General features: G+C 54.4%; 2 protein-coding genes across 4 annotated transcripts in view; one reads left to right on the top strand and one right to left on the bottom strand.

Moving 5' to 3' along the window:
- LOC120920401 (zinc transporter ZIP1-like) lies at positions 1–7,282 on the bottom strand. Its single transcript, XM_040332474.1, has 4 exons — positions 7,158–7,282; positions 4,007–4,197; positions 3,779–3,909; positions 1–3,658 (listed from the first exon to the last, which is right to left on the bottom strand). The coding sequence occupies exons 1-4, from the start codon at positions 7,265–7,267 to the stop codon at positions 3,023–3,025; spliced, it is 1,068 nt and encodes a 355-aa protein (XP_040188408.1). The 5' UTR covers positions 7,268–7,282; the 3' UTR covers positions 1–3,022.
- TDRKH (tudor and KH domain containing) overlaps positions 6,896–16,701 on the top strand; it is a 21,644-nt gene continuing 11,838 nt past the window's right edge. Inside the window, exons 1-4 of one of the 3 annotated variants that reach the window (XM_040332448.1) lie at positions 6,896–6,996; positions 10,339–10,465; positions 14,116–14,222; positions 14,994–15,186. In XM_040332448.1, coding sequence (XP_040188382.1) covers positions 10,354–10,465; positions 14,116–14,222; positions 14,994–15,186 — 412 coding nt within the window. In that variant the 5' untranslated portion in view covers positions 6,896–6,996; positions 10,339–10,353. Of the gene's footprint in view, positions 6,997–7,171; positions 7,368–10,338; positions 10,466–14,115; positions 14,223–14,993; positions 15,187–16,701 lie in introns of those variants that run through there. The other 2 variants (XM_040332447.1, XM_040332449.1) reach the window with 2 other exon arrangements.

A 16,701-nucleotide genomic window follows, 5' to 3' on the forward strand; every position in this document is an offset into this window, starting at 1 on the left:
TTTTTTTTTTTCTTTTACTGCAAATTTATAAATTGTAGAAATCCGTTGTGCAAGTAATAAAAATATATATATATATATATAAGACGAAGGTAAACTAATACTAGTAGAATTAATCCGATATAATAAAGCAATCCCTTACATTTGATTGGTTAGTGCTGGTGAATAATATGATCTCACGCTGGCCATACACCGTGCCATCTGATTGGACAATCTCCTAATCTATAGAATAGGAGGACACGTGAATCAATCTGTAGCCAATCAGAGGCCCTTGCGCTACTCTAGATCTAAAGGCGATCGTACGATCAGATTGGCGATTGGTCAACTGTAGACGTCTCCTCCTATCCCACTGAGGCCTGAGACCCCCGAAATGACGAAACTCCGCCCAAAACTGTGCAATTTCAATAGAACTGGGAAGGTTTTAAATGCCGTTTGTGTCCCCTCTGCTGAGATTTCACTTCCTGTGCTGGTGACCCCAGTGAGGAAATGAATGGGTAATGCTGGAACCTCGGGGGAGGTCCTAGTGGTGTTACTGTCCAATAGCGTTGCAGTTGCTCATTCATATCTGGAATATAAACTTGTGGCTTGGCTCATACTCTGTCACATCGGGAGGTGTCACCGGAACAGGAAGTAGGGGTGTGTCTGGAACAGGAAGTAGGGGTGTGTCTGGAACAGGAAGTAGGGGTGTCACCAGAATAGGAAGTAGGGGTGTGTCTGGAACAGGGAGTAGGGGTGTCACCAGAATAGGAAGTAGGGGTGTGTCTGGAACAGGGAGTAGGGGTGTCACCAGAATAGGAAGTAGGGGTGGTGTGTCTGGAACAGGGAGTAGGGGTGTCACCAGAATAGGAAGTAGGGGTGTGTCTGGAACAGGGAGTAGGGGTGTCACCAGAATAGGAAGTAGGGGTGTGTCTGGAACAGGGAGTAGGGGTGTCACCAGAATAGGAAGTAGGGGTGTGTCTGGAACAGGGAGTAGGGGTGTCACCAGAATAGGAAGTAGGGGTGTGTCTGGAACAGGGAGTAGGGGTGTGTCTGGAACAGGACGTAGGGGTGTGTCTGGAACAGGACGTAGGGGTGTGTCTGGAACAGGACGTAGGGGTGTGTCTGGAACAGGACGTAGGGGTGTCACCAGAATAGGGAGTAGGGGTGTGTCTGGAACAGGACGTAGGGGTGTGTCTGGAACAGGACGTAGGGGTGTGTCTGGAACAGGAAGTAGAGGTGTCACCAGAACAGGAATTAGGGGTGTGTCTGGAACAGGACGTAGGAGGTGTGTCTGGAACAGGAAGTAGGGGTGTGTCTGGAACAGGAAGTAGTGTCCGAAACCTCCCCAACTAAAAAAAAAAAACGAGACCAGAGCATTTAACGCTAAAGATTTGGCAGGAGGATGAAGCCACCAACCCATCATGGCTTCCACCATCTTCTTTCCCATAATTCTCTGTAATTAGAGCCGGTGCTGTGCCGTCACATGACTACCCTACAGGGGGATGAAGCCTCAAGGCTGATGCCTCTGTCTTCTTTCCCATAATTCCCTGTACTTGGAACCGGTGCTGTGCCGTCACATGACTACCCTACAGGAGGATGAAGCCACCAATCCATCATGGCGGCCTCCTCCATAGTTGGGCGAGTTGTAGACTTGGGACACCCCAGTTAACTTTGTTCTCCATACCTGAAGAACCTGATATTTCTGAAGGTTCTGATAGGTCAGTAGAGCGAGGTGAAGGGGAGTATCGGGGGGTTCATTGTTGGATTTTCAAGATGGGTGGCCAAAAGGGACAGGAGCTTCAAAAAGTTGGGTGCCCAACTTTATATTTTTTTAGGCCTACTGGTGACTGACTCCTGAGGTCCCTCCAGGTCGGATAAAACCAAAAGTCAAAACACGGTGAGATTGTTTCAATGTCCGTTTTACAGAATTTGTTTTTAGGCCGAATCCTCATCATCTGGCAATTTCATTGGACCGCCATCCAAAATGGTTCTCTTTTTCGTCAAAGGAGAAACGGCCAACACCATTTGGAAGGGCTAAGAAAAAAGGAAACTGCCGATTACAGTCCAGAATTAAACTCGGTTTGGGTCTTTAGATGGTTGAGGAGCCATGGTGGGTCTGCTCATGGGTTGGTCCCTTTCTTTGACCATCAGGGTTCGGGAAAGGGGGGGGGGGTGAGATGGAAACGTTCTGTCTATAGCCCATCTTAGATCTTGATAAACAAGATGGTGGCGATGACCGAGAAGCTCCACAGCGTCACCACAACCTTGCCGATGAGCTGATCGCCAGAACTCGTAACTCCAAGAAGTTAGTATACAAGAAGGTGCTGGTGGTGATGCCCTCCAGGGCACTGCGAGTCAGCTGGTGAAAAAAGGTCAGAGGACTTCCTCAGGACCACCCCAAGGCTGATTCCCAGGAGTGGTCATGAAGGGAACGAGCAGAAGGCAACATAGGATGACCCAAGGATGGAAGTAGCCATGGCTCAGCTGCAAGGTCAAGCTAAAGGAGATGATACACTTGTGGTTGAGGAGCCATGGTGGGTCGGCCCATGAGTTGGTTCTTTTTTTTGACCATCAGGGTTTGGGAAAGGGGGAGGGTGAGATGGAAACGTTCTGTCTATAGCCCATCCTAGATCTTGGTAAACAAGATGGTGGCGATGACTGAGAAGCTCCACAACCTTGCCAGAACTTGTGAGGCAGGATCTCCAAGAAGTTAGTATACAAGAAGGTGCTGGTGGTTCCCTCCAGGGCACTGCGAGTCAGGTGGTGAAAGAGGTCAGAGGACTTCGTCAGGGGGCCACCCCAAGGCTGATGGCCAGAGGGAGTCGAGAAGGAGAAGAGCAGAAAGTAGCGTTGGATGACCCAAGGCCTTAGGTGGTTCTGGCTCATCTTCAAAGTCAAGCTGAAGGCGATACACTTGTAGATGAAGAGCCCTGGTGGGTCCGCTCATGAGCCGGTCCTTTTCTGTGACCATCGTTCCTCCATCTTTGCCATCAGTGTTCATGGAAGGGGGAAGGGCAAGTTGGAAATGTCCTGTATATGACCCATCCTAGATCTTGATAAACAAGATGGCGGTGATAACCGAGAAGCCGCACAGCATCACCACAACCTTGCCGATGCGCTGGTCGCCGGAATTTAGTTCATGAGGCAGGATCTCCAGGAAGGTGATGTACAAGAAGGTGCCGGTGGCGATGCCCTCGAGGACGCTGCGAGCCAGCTGGTGCAAGGGGTCGGAGGACTCCATCAGGGCCACCCCGATGCCGATGCCCAGAGGGGTCATGAAGGAGAAAAGCAGAAGGCAGCCCAGGATGACCCGAGGACGTAGGCGGCCCTGGCTCAGCTTCAAGGTCAAGCTGAAGGAGATGATACACTTGTGGATGAGGAGGGCCAAGCAGATCTCCAGGACCTTCCCGCTCTCCCGCAGGAGGCCGACCGCCAGACCCTCCAGAACGGAATGCAGGGAGAGCGACGCGACCAGGGTGACCGCCCGCACCGCCGAGTGCGCGTTGACGTCCACGTGTACGTGCGGCTGTTCCGGGCCCGAGTGGCGGGCCTCCGAGCCCAGGAGGGAGTGAGTCTCTTCTGATAGGCCCGTTTGGTCCTTGTAGCTCAACACGATCTGCTCCAAAACCAGAACCAGGAAGAACCCCATGGCCAAGATGAACTCCTGAAGAGGGAACTGGAGCTGCCGGGGGGGGAAAGCCAAAAATCTGGATTAGGTCACTTTGTACACAGGAAGCTAAACTACAAACTCCGCCCCACTGGAGGGGGAGGGCCTTAGGATGTATAGGAGCGCCATACTCACCGTTATGTTTAACTTGCCGAGCGCCTCGTTCATCCCGGAGAGGTAGTCAGGCAGCAGGTCCAGCAGGCAGGTCGCCAGGAAGACGCCGCCGGCAAAACAGCTGATTAGGCTCAGCGTTCGGCGACGGGCACCTACGGAGATAGCGGAAGTTCAGAGATTGGAATGAGACCGCCACTGGGATAAGGATATTGGTTGTTCATGTCCCCTCCCCCCAGCCCCGTTTCTTACTCAGGATGTCGGTGCTCCCCTGGCGGCGCAGCAGGAAAAGGGGGATCAGGCCGCTGATGAGGGTCAGGAGGAGTAAAGTGACCAGGGAGCCGATCTTCATCTCCAGGTCGGTGACGACGGAGGGGGGCGGGGCATCCAGGCCCGGCCTCCACACAAGCCTGGCCAGGTCTCCTTCCATGGTGGCACCAGCTCTGGGGAGAGAACCACACAATAGGCATCAGATGTCACCAAAAACAGTCACCGGGTGGGGGGGGGCTAGACAAGGGTATGGGGGAGGGAGAGGGGGGGTAATGGGGCATTGGTGGGCAGTATACATGAAGGAGGAGGAGAGGTGAAGAGGGTTGGATTGGGGCAGTAAGGCAGGAAGGGGGGGCAGGAAGGAGGGGCAACATGTACGGGGTTGATCTGAGTGTGTGTTGGGGGGGCTAATAGGGGGTAAAAAGAGGGCTGTAGAAGGCAGTAAGAGGCATGGGGGGGTGGGGGTAATGAAGGGTATTAAGAGGGCAGAATGTATAGGAGTGGCTAGGAGGAATGGGGGAGGGGTAATTGGGGTAGGAAGAGGGCAGTATATATAGGAGTGGGTAGTAGGGGAGGGGTAATTGGGGTAGGAAAAGGGCAGTATATATTATGAGTGGGTAGGGGAGGGGTATTTGGGGTAGGAAGAGGGCAGTATAAAGAGGAGTGGGTAGGAGGAATGGGGGAGGGGTAATTGGGGTAGGAAAAGGGCAGTATATATAGGAGTGGGTAGTGGGGGAGGGGTAATTGGGGTAGGAAGAGGGCAGTATATAGAGGAGTGGGTAGGGGAGGGGTAATCGGGGTAGGAAGAGGGCAGTATATAGAGGAGCGGGTATGGGAGGGGTAATTGGGGTAGGAAGAGGGCAGTATATAGAGGAGTGGGTAGGGGAGGGGTAATTGGGGTAAGAAGAGCACAGTATATATAGGAGTGGGTAGGGGAGGGGTAATTGGGGTAGGAAGAGGGCAGTATATATAGGAGTGGGTAGGGGAGGGGTAATTGGGGTAGGAAGAGGGCAGTATATATAGGAGTGGGTAGGGGAGGGGTAATTGGGGTAGGAAGAGGGCAGTATATATAGGAGTGGGTAGAAGGAGGAGGGGTAATTGGGGTAGGAAGAGGGCAATATATAGAGGAGTGGGTAGGGGAGGGGTAATTGGGGTAGGAAGAGGGCAGTATATATAGGAGTGGGTAGGGGGAGGGGTAATTGGGGTAGGAAGAGGAGTGGATAGGGGAGGGGTAATTAGGGTAGGAAGAGGGCAGTATAAAGAGGAGTGGGTAGGAGGAATAGGGGAGGGGTAATTAGGGGTAGGAAGAGGGCAGTATGTATAGTAGTGGGTAGGAGGGACAGATATTTGTGGGATTCCCCCCTCCCCCGTGGTTGCGGACTCTCAGGGATGGTGGTGTGTTCCGTTACTCACTGCTATTCTCTCCCTGTCATGCTGTGAGGCCCCCCTGGAAGCTGTCCCATCTCCTGCCTGAGCTCAGTGCTGATATCTGACCCTCCGTCCCCCTTCCTGGGGCAAAATTCCAGGCTCTCTGTTGTGTCACTCGGACAGTTTTGGGGGGGTATGTTCTCAGGCAGGACACAGAATGGCCACCTCGGGGGGGTAGGTCTGTTTTCAGGCAGGACACTGGACAGCCCCCGGGGGTATGTTCTCAGGCAGGACACTGGACAGCCCCCGGGGGGGTATGTTCTCAGGCAGGACACTGGACAGCCCCCGGGGGAGGGGTATGTTCTCAGGCAGGACACTGGACAGCCCCCAGGGGGGGGGTATGTTCTCAGGCAGGACACTGGACAGCCCCTGGGGGGGGTATGTTTTCAGGCAGCACACTGGACAGCCCCTGGGGAGGGGTATGTTCTTAGGCAGGACACTGGACAGCCCCTGGGGGGGGCGGTATGTTCTCAGGCAGGACACTGGACAGCCGCGGGGAGGGGTATGTTCTCAGGCAGGACACTGGACAGCCGCGGGGAGGGGGGGGTATGTTCTCAGGCAGGACACTGGACAGCCCCTGGGGGGGGTATGTTTTCAGGCAGCACACTGGACAGCCCCTGGGGAGGGGTATGTTCTTAGGCAGGACACTGGACAGCCCCTGGGGGGGGCGGTATGTTCTCAGGCAGGACACTGGACAGCCGCGGGGAGGGGTATGTTCTCAGGCAGGACACTGGACAGCCGCGGGGAGGGGGGGGGGGGTATGTTCTCAGGCAGCACACTGGACAGCCCCTGGGGAGGGGTATGTTCTTAGGCAGGACACTGGACAGCCCCTGGGGGGGGCGGTATGTTCTCAGGCAGGACACTGGACAGCCGCGGGGAGGGGTATGTTCTCAGGCAGGACACTGGACAGCCGCGGGGAGGGGGGGGGGGGGGTATGTTCTCAGGCAGGACACTGGACAGCCCCTGGGGGGGTATGTTTTCAGGCAGCACACTGGACAGCCCCTGGGGAGGGGTATGTTCTTAGGCAGGACACTGGACAGCCCCTGGGGGGGGCGGTATGTTCTCAGGCAGGACACTGGACAGCCGCGGGGAGGGGTATGTTCTCAGGCAGGACACTGGACAGCCGCGGGGAGGGGGGGGGGGTATGTTCTCAGGCAGCACACTGGACAGCCCCTGGGGGGGGGGGGTATGTTCTCAGGCAGCACACTGGACAGCCCCTGGGGGGGGGGGGGTATGTTCTCAGGCAGGACACTGGACAGCCCCTGGGGGGGGGGGGTATGTTCTCAGGCAGGACACAGGACAGCCCCTGGGGGGGGTATGTTCTCAGGCAGCACACTAGACAGCCCCTGGGGGGGGGTCCTCACAGGATGACAGGGAGAGAATACCAGTGACTAACAGTCACCATGGTGACGGGCTCTCCGCCCACTAGAGGTCGAACCCCCGCCCACCTAGCCCAGGTCTCCGGAAAAATGGCCGCCGGGGGCCAATACTAAACACCGACTAATACCCGCCAGAGGGGCTAATACAGGACCGACCGCAGGCAGGTGGGTGTCCTGACGGCTGGGGGAGGGATGGGGCGGGGATTAAAGGGGGGGCTGGGAATAGAGGGGGCGGTGTATATGGGGTGAGGGCGGGGTATGAGGGGTGGGGGTGCTGGTTATGGGGTATGAAGGGGGCAGGGAGGGGTAATATATTCGGTACTTACCCCGGAGTGATCACCACTGACGGCCCGGACTCACACAAGTCTCTCCACAGGTTTCCCTTTGGCTCCTCCTTCCTCCTGCCCGAAGAGCGCATGCTCTGAGCGGCCGCCATCTTGGTACACCCGGAAGTGGGCGGTACAGAGCTTTTAAATAGCCGAGAGAATCCCCAGCCGGGTTCAGTCTTCTGTGTCTGTCCCGGCGGGTGAGTTTCTGTGAGTCTGAAGAGGGTGAATATTACCCCTGGGGGAGGGAATGGTCTGTCTACTGACCCCTATTGGATGAGGGGGGTCATGTGACCCTAGTATAGGACCCCCCATGTATACTGAGGGGGGGTCATGTGACCCCAGTATAGGACCCCCATGTATACTGAGGGGGGGTCATGTGACCCCAGTATAGGCCCCCCATGTATACTGAGGGGGGGTCATGTGACCCCAGTATAGGACCCCCCATGTATACTGAGGAGGGGTCATGTGACCCCAATATTAGGACCCTGTATACTGAGGGGAGTCATGTGACCCTAGTATAGGACCCCCATGTATACTGAGGGGGGTTCATGTGACCCCAGTATAGGACCCCCCATGTATACTGAGCGGGGGTCATGTGACCCTAGTATAGGACCCCCCATGTATACTGAGGGGGGGTCATGTGACCCCAGTATAGGACCCCCATGTATACTGAGGGGGGGTCATGTGACCCCAGTATAGGACCCCCCCATGTATACTGAGGGGGGTCACGTGACCCCAGTATAGGACCCCCATGTATACTGAGGGGGGGTCATGTTACCCTAGTATAGGCCCCCCATGTATACTGAGGGGGGGTCATGTGACCCTAGTATAGGACCCCCATGTATACTGAGGAGGGGTCATGTGACCCCAATATTAGGACCCTGTATACTGAGGGGAGTCATGTGACCCTAGTATAGGACCCCCATGTATACTGAGGGGGAGTCATGTGACCCTAGTATAGGACCCCCATGTATACTGAGGGGGGGTCATGTGACCCTAGTATAGGACCCCCATGTATACTGAGGGGGGGTCATGTGACCCCAGTATAGGACCCCCCATGTATACTAAGGGGGGTCATGTGACCCTAGTATAGGACCCCCCATGTATACTGAGGGGGGGTGCACGTGACCCTAGTATAGGACCCCCATGTATACTGAGGGGGGTCATGTGACCCCCAGTATAGGACCCCCATGTATACTGAGGGGGGGGTCATGTGACCCCAGTATAGGACCCCCCATGTATACTGAGGGGGGGTCATGTGACCCCAGTATAGGACCCCCCATGTATTCTGAGGGGGGGGGGTCATGTGACCTCAGTATAAGACCCCCCATGTATACTAGGGGGGGGGGTCATGTGACCCCAGTATAGGACCCCCCATGTATACTGAGGGGGTCATGTGACCCTCGTATAGGACCCTATATGTATACTGAGGGGGGGTCATGTGACCCCAGTATAGGACCCCCCATGTATACTAAGGGGGGTCATGTGACCCTAGTATAGGACCCCCTCATGTGTACTGAGGGGGGGTCATGTGACCCTAGTATAGGACCCCCCATGTATACTGAGGGGGGGGGTCATGTGACCCCAGTATAGGCCCCCCATGTATACTGAGGGGGGTCATGTGACCCTAGTATAGGACCCCCCATGTATACTAAGGGGGGGGGTCATGTGACCCCAGTATAGGCCCCCCATGTATACTGAGGGGGGTCATGTGAACCTCGTATAGGACCCCCATGTATACTGAGGGGTCATGTGACCCTAGTATAGGACCCCCCATGTATACTAAGGGGGGGGGTCATGTGACCCCAGTATAGGCCCCCCATGTATACTGAGGGGGGTCATGTGACCCTAGTATAGGACCCCCTCATGTATACTGAGGGGGGGTCATGTGACCTCAGTATAGGACCCCCCATGTATACTGAGGGGGGTCATGTGACCCTAGTATAGGACCCCCCCATGTATACTGAGGGGGGGGTGCACGTGACCCTAGTATAGGACCCCCATGTATACTGAGGGGGGGTCATGTGACCCTAGTATAGGCCCCCCATGTATACTGAGGGGGGGTCATGTGACCCTAGTATAGGACCCCCCATGTATACTGAGGGGGGGTCATGTGATCCTAGTATAGCACCCCCCCTGTATTTTGAGGGGGGTCATGTGATCCTAGTATAGGACCCCCCCTGTATTTTGAGGGGGGTCATGTGACCCTAGTATAGGACCCCCCATGTATACTGAGGGGGGGTCATGTGACCCCAGTATAGGCCCCCCATGTATACTGAGGGGGGGTCATGTGACCTCAGTATAGGACCCCCCATGTATACTGAGGGGGGGTCATGTGACCTCAGTATAGGACCCCCCATGTATACTGAGGGGGGTCATGTGACCTCAGTATAGGACTCCCCATGTATACTGAGGGGGGTCATGTGACCCCAGTAATAGGACCCCCTCCCCCATGTATACTGAGGGGGGGGGTCATGTGACCCTAGTATTAGGACCCCCCCATGTATACTGAGGGGGGTCATGTGACCCTAGTATAGGCCCCCCATGTATACTGGGGGGGGAGTCATGTGACCCTAGTATAGGACCCCCCATGTATACTGAGGGGGGGGTCATGTGACCCTAGTATAGGCCCCCCATGTATACTGAGGGGGGTCATGTGACCCTAGTATAGGCCCCCCATGTATACTGGGGGGGGAGTCATGTGACCCTAGTATAGGACCCCCCATGTATACTGAGGGGGGGGGTCATGTGACCCTAGTATTAGGACCCCCCCCATGTATACTGAGGGGGGGGGTCATGTGACCCTAGTATAGGCCCCCCATGTATACTGAGGGGGGGGTCATGTGACCTCAGTATAGGACCCCCCATGTATACTGAGGGGGGGTCATGTGACCTCAGTATAGGACCCCCCATGTATACTAAGGGGGGTCATGTGACCCTAGTATAGGACCCCCCATGTATACTGAGGGGGGGTCATGTGACCCTAGTTTTTATTTTTTCATTCTCGAGAATGCAGCAGGAGGAGTGAGACTCCCATGTCGGAGAGGGACAGACCTAGAGTGACGTAGTGGATGGTAATGCCGGCTGTGACACTGGCTCCTCCTCCCTCGTGGGTTTTGGGGGTTATTTTCTTGTACATGGGGTCCCTGCGCTCCTTACGCTCCTCCTTTATCCGCAGGTCTTTGGTGCCACCATGGCGAGCTGGAGCGATCTCAGCACCAGGCAGAAGGTGGCGCTGGCACTCGGGGTGTCCGCGGGGGCGGCCATGCTCTGTGTATTTTACGCAAAGTACCGCAGCGGGCAAGGTAATACCATCGGGACCACCCACCCTTCATAAACTCGTCCCAAAAAATCGGAATATACACCCCCCCCCATATACCTATCCTAGGTAATAAAGGGTATAGGAAGGGGGTAGTAAGTAGGCACTATATATAGGAGGGAAGAGAAAGGGGGTAATAGGGGGTAGGAAGTGGGCACTATGTAAAGAAGGGAAAGGGGGTAATGGGGGGTTGGAAGTGGGCACTATGTATAGGAGGGATGGGAAAGGGGGTAATGGAGGGGTAGAAAGTGGGCACTATGTATAGGAGGGAAGGGGGTAGGAAGTGGGCACTATGTATAGGAGGGATTGGAAAGGGGGTAGAAAGTGGGCACTATGTATAGGAGGGATTGAAAAGGGGGTCATGGGGGGTAGGAAGTGGGCACTATGTATAGGAGGGATGGGAAAGGGGGTAATGGAGGGGTAGAAAGTGGGCACTATGTATAGGAGGGAAGGGGGTAGGAAGTGGGCACTATGTATAGGAGGGAAGGGGGTAGGAAGTGGGCACTATGCATAGGAGGGATTGGAAAGGGGGTAGAAAGTGGGCACTATGTATAGGAGGGATTGAAAAGGGGGTCATGGGGGGTAGGAAGTGGGCACTATGTATAGGAGGGATGGGAAGGGGGTAATAGGGGGTAGGAAGTGGGCACAATGTATAAGGGTGTAGGGATGGGGGTAATGAGTGGTAGGAAGCGGGTACTCTGTATTTGGGAAGGTGAGGGCGTAATGGGGGTAGGAAGCAGGCACCAGGTATAGGGGGAAGGTGAGGGGGTAGGATGCGCGCACTATGTATAGGGAAGGTGAGGGAATAGGAAACGGGCACTATGTATAGGAGGAGGGCGAGGTGATAATGGGGGTAGGAGGAGGGCAGAGGTGATAATAGGGGTAGGAAGCGGGCACTATGTATAGCGGGAGGGCAGAGCTGATAATGGGGGTAGGAAGCGGGCACTATGTATAGGGGGAGGGCAGAGGTGATAATGGGGGTAGAAAGCGGGCACTATGTATAGGGGAAGGTGAGGGGGTAATGGAGGTAGGAAGCGGGCACTATGTATAGGAGGTAGGTGATAATGGGGGTAGGAAGCAGGCACTATGTATGAGGAGGGCAGAGGTGATAATGGGGGTAGGAAGCGGGCACTATGTATAGGGGGAGGGCGAGGTGATAATAGGAGTAGGAAGCGGGCACTATGTATAGCGGGAGGGCAGAGCTGATAATGGGGGTAGAAAGCGGGCACTGTGTATGGGGGGAGGGCAGAGGGGATAATGGGGGTAGGAAGCGGGCACTATGTATAGGGGGAGGGCGAGGTGATAATGGGGGTAGGAAGCGGGGACTATGTATAGGAGGAGGGCAGAGGTGATAATGGGGGTAGGAAGCGGGCACTATGTATAGGGGAGGGCGAGGTGATAATGGGGGTAGAAAGCGGGCACTATGTATGGGGGGGGGGGCAGAGGGGGTAGGATAATGGGGGTAGGAAGCGGGCACTATGTATATGGATAGGGGAGGGCGGGGGGGTAGGAAGCGGGCACTATGTATAGGGGGAGGGCGAGGTGATAATAGGGGTAGGAAGCGGGCACTATGTATAGGGGGAGGGCGAGGTGATAATGGGGGTAGGAAGCGGGCACTATGTATAGGAGGAGGGCAGAGGGGGTAGGATAATGGGGGTAGGAAGCGGGCACTATGTATATGGATAGGGGAGGGCGGGGGGGTAGGAAGCGGGCACTATGTATAGGGGAGGGCGAGGTGATAATGGAGGTAGGAAGCGGGCACTATGTATAGGGGAAGATGAGGGGGTAATGGGGGGTAGGAAGCGGGCCCTATGTATAGGGGGAGGGCAGAGGTGATAATGGGGGTAGGAAGTGGGCACTATGTATAGGGGGAGGGCAGAGGTGATAATGGGGGTAGGAAGTGGGCACTATGTATAGGGGAAGATGAGGGGGTAATGGGGGGTAGGAAGCGGGCACTATGTATAGGAAAGGGTGAGGGGGGTAATGGGGGTAGGAAGCAGGCACTATGTATAGGAGGGCAGAGGTGATAATGGGGGTAGGAAGCGGGCACTATGTATATGGATAGAGGAGGGCGGGGGGGTAGGAAGCGAGCACTATGTATATGGATAGAGGAGGGTGGGGGGGTAGGAAGCGGGCACAATGTATAGGAAAGGGTGAGGGGGTAATGGGGGTAGGAAGCGGGCACTATGTATAGGAGGAGGGCGAGGTGATAATGGGGGTAGGAAGCGGGCACTATGTATAGGAGGAGGGCAGAAGTGATAATGAGGGTAGGAAGCGGGCACTATGTATAGGAGGAGGGCGAGGTGATAATGGGGGTAGGAAGCGGGCACTATGTATAAGGAAAGGTGAGGGGGTAGGAAGCGGGCACTATGTATAGGGGGAGGGCGAGGTGATAATGGGGGTAGGAAGCGGGCACTATGTATAGGGGGAGGGCGAGGTGATAATAGGAGTAGGAAGCGGGCACTATGTATAGGGGGAGGGCGAGGTGATAATGGGGGTAGGAGGAGGGCAGAGGTGATAATAGGGGTAGGAAGCGGGCACTATGTATAGGGGGAGGGCGAGGTGATAATGGGGGTAGGAAGCGGGCACTATGTATAGGAGGAGGGCAGAAGTGATAATGAGGGTAGGAAGCGGGCACTATGTATAGGAGGAGGGCGAGGTGATAATGGGGGTAGGAAGCGGGCACTATGTATAAGGAAAGGTGAGGGGGTAGGAAGCGGGCACTATGTATAGGGGGAGGGCGAGGTGATAATGGGGGTAGGAAGCGGGCACTATGTATAGGGGGAGGGCGAGGTGATAATAGGAGTAGGAAGCGGGCACTATGTATAGGGGGAGGGCGAGGTGATAATGGGGGTAGGAAGCGGGCACTATGTATAGGAGGAGGGCAGAAGTGATAATGAGGGTAGGAAGCGGGCACTATGTATAGGAGGAGGGCGAGGTGATAATGGGGGTAGGAAGCGGGCACTATGTATAAGGAAAGGTGAGGGGGTAGGAAGCGGGCACTATGTATAGGGGGAGGGCGAGGTGATAATGGGGGTAGGAAGCGGGCACTATGTATAGGGGGAGGGCGAGGTGATAATAGGAGTAGGAAGCGGGCACTATGTATAGGGGGAGGGCGAGGTGATAATGGGGGTAGGAAGCGGGCACTATGTATAGGAGGAGGGCAGAAGTGATAATGAGGGTAGGAAGCGGGCACTATGTATAGGAGGAGGGCGAGGTGATAATGGGGGTAGGAAGCGGGCACTATGTATAAGGAAAGGTGAGGGGGTAGGAAGCGGGCACTATGTATAGGGGGAGGGCGAGGTGATAATGGGGGTAGGAAGCGGGCACTATGTATAGGGGGAGGGCGAGGTGATAATAGGAGTAGGAAGCGGGCACTATGTATAGGGGGAGGGCAGAGGTGATTGTATAGAAGTTTGCCCCCCTATCTGTACTCCCGGCTCCTGAGTGTGCAGAACATCCCATTACACGGTTGCGCATTGTTGCGCCCTTTACTGATTGGTAAATTGGGGGAACGTAAACTTTTTCTCCCTCCCAGAGATTTCCAAATGTGTCCCCAGAGCCCCGCCCCTCCCAAGGCCCCGCCCCTCCCATGGCTCCGCCCTACTGAACCTCTGTGTCTGTCTCCTCCCACAGCGCCGGCATCTACGGAGAGCAACGAGGATACCGAGGAACTTCGAATGAAGATCTCTCAGCGCGCGGTGAAGCCACTCTCGGCTGGAGAGGATGAGGCCATTGGTCAGGTGAGGTCTCTTCCAGCTCCTCCTCCCCCGTCCATTGGGGAGGGGCGCTAAACTCCAAAATTGGATTGAGTGCTGTTATCAGGGGGTCTGTCTGCTGGTCTTCGTGGGTTTGATACGACGGCTTCGCAGGCTATTTTAAACGTTACAACACACTGCCTCTATCATCGTGTGGAAGAACACATTCCCGGCATCCCTTTAAATGTGCATGCTCTTCCCTGCTGGCCGCTTGTTGCTGTGCTATCTGATCAATTGCTTAATTACACTGATATAGTGATGAACAGGTTTCACAGCTAAGGTCTTCAGCCCCCAGTGGCCAACAGGAAAAAGCATGCATACCTAAAGGGATACCAAGGATACGTTTTTATATAATACTTGGTACATTGACTTCTACCATCTCTAAAGGCCAAACCCACATATGACGAACAGCAAAGATAGAGTGATGGAAAAGAAAGCCAATGGCTGTTGCCGGTGGACCACGGCATCGGATGTTCTTAAGAGTTTCATATGAAAGAACACATTTCTGGCCTCCCTTTAGACATGCATGCTCTTCTGCTGTCCAAGAGGGTGCTGCAGGCTTTAGCTGTGCAATCTGCTGATGAGTTCTTTAAACATGTATGTCTACAAGGATGCCGGACATGCGTTCTTCCACATAAAGCTGCACAGACTTTCTTGAACAGGGTTCTTGGCGGTGCATTGTAACTTCTCGCCACGCTGGGGCTGATCACGTGATTCTAGAAAATACCGTTCTGCCTTCTTTCTTCCCCCCCGCAGCTCTCGAAGCGAACGTCCACTCGTATCGAGCTGAGCCAAGTCATCGACTCCGATGGGCGCCAAGAGCTGACGATCAGAGGGAGCCCCGCCCAGGTGCGCCACGCCCAGGAGCTCCTCCCGGGAATCTTACAGGATGATGCCGTGATAGAGGTGGAGCTGCACCTACCGGCCAGATCCGTGTGCCGGATTATAGGTACGTTTTCCAGGGAGCCCCGATGGGAAGTGCGTGTGGGGGGGAGGGGCTATCATAAGATCGGTGACTTGCATATCATTGATTTGGTCAGGGACTCCTCTTGGGTTCCTTCACCTGGATTGGACAGTACAATGTCCGACCGGCAAGTCATGGATTCTGCTTGAGGGCCCAACTGGACACCATATTCGAAATTAGATCTCTATAGAGGAATCGGGACCTCCATCCCCCTGATGAAGACCCCTCTAGTGATATTAAGATCTATATAGAGGAATCGGGACCTCCTGCTGGTGACCCCTCTAGTGATATAATGGTCAGGGACTCCTTGGGTTCCTTCACCTGGATTGGACAGTACAATGTCCGACCAGCAAGTCATGGATTCTGCTTGAGGGCCCAGCTGGACACCATATTCGAGATTAGATCTAACAAAAGATCTATATAGAGGTCTCATGATGAAGACCCCTCAAGTGATATAAAGATCTATAGAGGAATCAGGACCTCCTTCCCCCTGATGAAGACCCCTCTAGTGATATAAATATCTATATAGAGGGATTAGGACCTCCTGATGAAGACCCCTCTGGTGATAACGATCTATATAGAGCAATCAGGACCTCCTTCCTCTTACTGGTGATCCCTCTAGTGATATAATGGTCAGGGACTCCTTGGGTTCCTTCACCTGTATTGGACAGTACAATGTCCTACCAACAAGTCATGGATTCTGCTTGAGGGCCCAACTGGACACCATATTCGAGATTAGACCTAACCAAAGATCTATATAGAGGAATCAGGACCTCCTTCCCCCTGATGAAGACCCCTCTAGTGATTTAAAGATCTATATAGAGGAATCGGGACCTCCTTCCCCCTGATGACTCATCTAGTGATATAAAGATCTATATAGAGAAATAGGGACCTCCTTCCTCCTGCTGGTGACCCCTCTAGTGATATAAAGATCTATATAGAGGAATCAGGACCTCCTTCCTCTTACTGGTGATCCCTCTAGTGATATAATGGTCAGGGACTCTTGGGTTCCTTCACCTGGATTGGACAGTACAATGTCCGACCAGCAAGTCATGGATTCTGCTTGAGGGCCCAGCTGGACACCATATTCGAGATTAGATCTAACAAAAGATCTATATAGAGGTCTCATGATGAAGACCCCTCAAGTGATATAAAGATCTATAGAGGAATCAGGACCTCCTTCCTCCTGATGAAGACCCCTCTAGTGATATAAATATCTATATAGAGGGATTAGGACCTCCTGATGAAGACCCCTCTGGTGATAACGATCTATATAGAGGAATCAGGACCTCCTTCCTCTTACTGGTGATCCCTCTAGTGATATAATGGTCAGGGACTCTTGGGTTCCTTCACCTGGATTGGACAGTACAATGTCCGACCAGCAAGTCATGGATTCTGCTGAGGGCCCAACTGGACACCATATTCGAAATTAGAGCTAACCAAGGATCTATATAGAGGAAACGGGACCTCTTTCCTCCTGATGAAGACCCCTCTAGTGAT

Source organism: Rana temporaria, chromosome 13, assembly GCF_905171775.1.
Source record: "Rana temporaria chromosome 13, aRanTem1.1, whole genome shotgun sequence".
NCBI lineage: Eukaryota > Metazoa > Chordata > Amphibia > Anura > Ranidae > Rana > Rana temporaria.

Bases quoted from the DNA above. Each gene is read 5' to 3' on its own strand.
- LOC120920401 (XM_040332474.1), bottom strand. From the start codon at position 7,267: ATGGCGGCCGCTCAGAGCATGCGCTCTTCGGGCAGGAGGAAGGAGGAG. The intron at 4,198-7,157 runs GTAAGTACCGAA...TTCTCTCCCCAG, and splicing joins TCAGTGGTGATCACTCCGGG to AGCTGGTGCCACCATGGAAG. The intron at 3,659-3,778 runs GTGAGTATGGCG...CCCCCCCGGCAG, and splicing joins TCGGCAAGTTAAACATAACG to CTCCAGTTCCCTCTTCAGGA.